We start from the raw sequence: 3812 nt of genomic DNA, 5'->3' as shown, positions 1-3812 counted from the left end.
GATACTCAGTTTACGGACGATTTTTAATTCAAGATTGGATGATTTTTTAAAAGACATGCTCTACTTTACAATGAAAACTATGACCTGTGTTATACCAGCAATTAGACTAGATTGGGGTGTTGAATTTATCGTCTGCGAACACCTTGGGATCCACAGACTATACCTAAGGGGTCCTCCAAAGGTGGTTGTTACCATAGAACACTGCTTTTCAACCTGTCGGTCGTGGATTCCTAGGGGTCCACAGATTGTGTCTACAATTTCCACCTCCATTCAAAATTTTGGATTCATCCACAAATGAGAAAAAAATCCACTGGTCTAGATAATGAAAATGGGCTTTGGAATCTCTGACTAAATTGAATTTCCGTTGTTTCGGCATCCCTTAAGAGAGAACACGAGTCTCCACTGTACATCAGATTTATTGTTGTGGTACCCATTGCTTCTATCCCCTCCTCTGCCTCTTCTTTGACACAAAGCACAGTGACAGGAGAAATGGCTCCCGGAAACTGCACCAGAGTGACTGGCTTCATTTTCCAGGAAATCACTGACAGTCTAAAGCTGCAAAACATCCTCTTTGTGTTCTTCTTTGCCATTTTTTTCTGCACGCTGGTGGGGAATGTCTGGGTGATTGTGCTGATTAGCATTGACTCCCAACTCCACAGCTCCATGTACTTTTTCCTCAGCAACTTGTCCCTCTTAGATGTTGTCTCCTCCTCTGTGATTGCCCCCAAGGCGATGCTCAGTTCCCTAGTGATGAGTAAAGACATTTCTTTCCCAGGGGGTGTGGTTCAGTTTTTCCTCTTCTCCTTCTGTGCCAACAATGAGCTTTGCCTCTTGGCTGTGACGGCCTACGATCGCTTTGTGGCCATCTGCCACCCATTGCTTTATTATGTCATCCTGTCCAAGAGAGTCTGCTTCCAGCTGGTGGCTGGCTCTTCCCTAAGCGCCTGTGTCAATGCCACTGTGCATACGTGTACTGAATTCAGTCTGTCCTTCGGCCACTTCACTGTCCTCAATCATTTCTTCTGCGATATTCACCCACTCCAAGAAATCTCCTGCTCTGACTTTCGTATCAATAAGCGAGTGCATTTCATCTTTTCAGCCATAGAAACAATAAGCACCATTTTCACCATCCTCATCTCCTACACTTACATCATCTTTGCCATCCTGAGGATCCGCTCCATGGCAGGAAGGCACAAAGCCTTCTCCACCTGCGCCTCCCACCTGACTGTCGTTTCCATCTTATATGGGACCCTGATCTTTACATATTTACGACCCTCCTTTGGCAGCTCAGTGGACTGGGAGAAAATGGTGGCCGTGTCCGATACCCTTGTGATCCCCCTGCTGAACCCCTGATCTACAGCCTGAGGAACAAGGGGGTGAAGGATGCCCTGAGGAGGACAATACACCAGAAAATTATTCCTCACTGTATGTAAATGTAACCCTTCTGCCCCTCTGAGTTGGCAGCAACAAGGGCCGGGTTCAGTATCAAGGGGTTCTGTTTCAATAACACAAGGCAAAACCGGCTCGAGTCCGCACCCAGTGACCTGGGACAATTACATATCACCCCCCCCGGGCACCTCTAGGAGGCAATACTTTCCCACTCGCAAGCACAGAGTCCAAGTGTAGCAAAATCCTTTTAATAAAGGAGGGAACAATGCGGCATCATGTTGGAGAGACACCACAAACAGGACTATACACAAACCATAAGCAAAACCCACCTCCAAGTACATTTGGCACTGTCCTTTCCCCCTTAGGGTCTTAAGTCCAATCACCCCAAAGTCCAACAACCCAAAAGTCTCTTTCTCTGGTCAGTGCCACCCCAGAGTTCAAAAGTTTATCTGCAGAGTTTTACCCCCCCCCCAGCCTAAGTGGAAATGGGGGGGGGCGCACACACAGGGTGTTAAGGGGCACCTTACGTGGGCCAGGGCTGACTGCTCTGCCTCTCCATGCAGTTCTGCTGCAGCGTTCACCACGACTGGTTCCACTCCACCAGCTGTGCCACTCCTCCAGCCGACCCGTGAACCGCTCCACACTGCTCACTATTCCATGGGCTGCTCCAACGTGCTGCAGACTGCTCTGCTCTGCCAGCCGCTTCGCGATAGATCTTCAGGCTCCCCCACTAATTAACACAGCACTCAGTGATCTCAGCTCAGTAAGCTTAGCTCTTTTAGTGATTTCAGCTCTTAGCGGTTTCAGCTTGTAGTAGGGGAGCCCTGGTGCTGGTACACCATTGGCCCAACGTGAATTTGGGTCAGCAGTCTCTAGATGGACTCCTAAAGGATTCAAAATTAGCTCTGCTCTTCAACAGTGGAGAAAGGAGGATATGCAATTGGTGTTCCAGGCCCTCAAAAGGGGCCCATACCATCAAGTACACACACCAGTCCCCAACCTCTCTCCATTCACTGGGAGTTGGAACCCATGTCCCTTGTCTAGCAAGTACTATTTAATGTAGGTTGAGTCATTTCTGTCATAAAGCAGTCTCATAGTTCCTCATTCACATAATTAAGGTGACAGCACTTTTTTTCCTTCCTGCCCCAATAACAAAGAAATTGGGGATCCCACAGCTGTGAAAATAACCATCCCAGGCTGCTGTGTGTTATGCTAAGTGGAGTGGGTTTACCAATGCAAATGCACATTCTTGAAATTCCTTTGCCCACTCCTCATAATTTACCACTAGATGTCAGGGTACAGCTCATCCTGACTCTGCTTACATCAATATGGGGATTGTTTTTTCTGATCAGTACTGGAGTGCAGATATGAGCTAGTTCTCGCTCATTAAGTCATTGTGCAGAAATTTCTGCATAACATCATATGATTTACAGGAGAAAACAATATGGAAATGGAACTTGAGCCTGATAATGAAGGAAGGCACCATGTCCCTTGAAAAACAGTGTCCAGTAACTGTGTTACAGCTTCTCCTTTATGCACTGATATGTGATTTCTGCAATATAGACACCTCCCCCTGCTTGTTCCACTACCTTCTGAACTATGTTGGTTAACTTAGCAGATGATATAAAGAGGAGATGCTCAGACTGTAATTATTTCCGTTTGCCACCACTATTATCTCAGTTCCCACAGCCCCCACCTGAAATCCCTGTACAATTAAATAAAGGGAGGTGCACATGGAGAGGTGTTTTTATAGCTAGATAGTCAGACAGATGGTTCTGTTTGGGGACAGACAGGTAGACACTAGACAGACGGATGTTTTGCTATGGGGCTAGATAGACAGAGACATGGTTATGTCTGGGGTTAAATAGACAGAAACACGTCATTAGACACACACAGGGGAAAAGAAGGATGATCCAGAGGTTATCGCACTCGCCTAAGACTTGAGGGGTCTGAGTTTAAATTCCGCCCCTGCTGCAGACTTCCTTTGTGATCTTGAGCAAATCACTTTGGGCCAATTTTTTAAAGGGATTTCAGTTCCTAATTCCCATTGAAATCCATGGGATTTATGTGGCCTAAATACCTTTTAAACCCCTGGGTTTAGGCTTCCTTTGCCTCTGTTTGCTGCTTGTAATATGGAGGTAAGAGAAGGAGTGTTGTAAGCAGGCTTACCATCTCCTTATAAACTTGCTGCTGCAATGTACCAGTTCTGTGGGAGGCTTTGCTGGGTGCAAGTTGTGATCCCACAGTGTTCAACTTAGGCAACTTTTGTGGGCCGGGCCTGGCCTGCTTCATCATACCTGCTAGTGACATTGCAGCACAGCCATGACCTCTGTATTTTCACTTATGGTGACCCCTTCACACACCTCAAAGCTCTCGAGTGGGATATCCCTATGGCATTCAGGCCTCAGATCAGGAACAGGGGC

At 46.9% G+C, this 3812-nt stretch overlaps 1 protein-coding gene across 1 annotated transcript; it reads left to right on the top strand.

Moving 5' to 3' along the window:
* The first annotated feature begins 489 nt into the window (after nt 1-489).
* LOC120394384 (olfactory receptor 1009-like) lies at nt 490-1353 on the top strand. Its single transcript, XM_039518616.1, has one exon. The coding sequence runs from the start codon at nt 490-492 to the stop codon at nt 1351-1353; it is 864 nt and encodes a 287-aa protein (XP_039374550.1).
* The last annotated feature ends 2459 nt before the right edge of the window (nt 1354-3812 follow it).

Source organism: Mauremys reevesii, unplaced genomic scaffold, assembly GCF_016161935.1.
Source record: "Mauremys reevesii isolate NIE-2019 unplaced genomic scaffold, ASM1616193v1 Contig54, whole genome shotgun sequence".
Lineage (NCBI taxonomy): Eukaryota > Metazoa > Chordata > Testudines > Geoemydidae > Mauremys > Mauremys reevesii.
Note: the sequence above shows the minus strand (reverse complement) of the source record. Positions and strands in the feature narration are given on the sequence as shown.

What these genes read in the sequence shown, in the direction of transcription:
- LOC120394384 (XM_039518616.1), top strand. Translation starts at nt 490, where the DNA reads ATGGCTCCCGGAAACTGCACCAGAGTGACTGGCTTCATTTTCCAGGAA.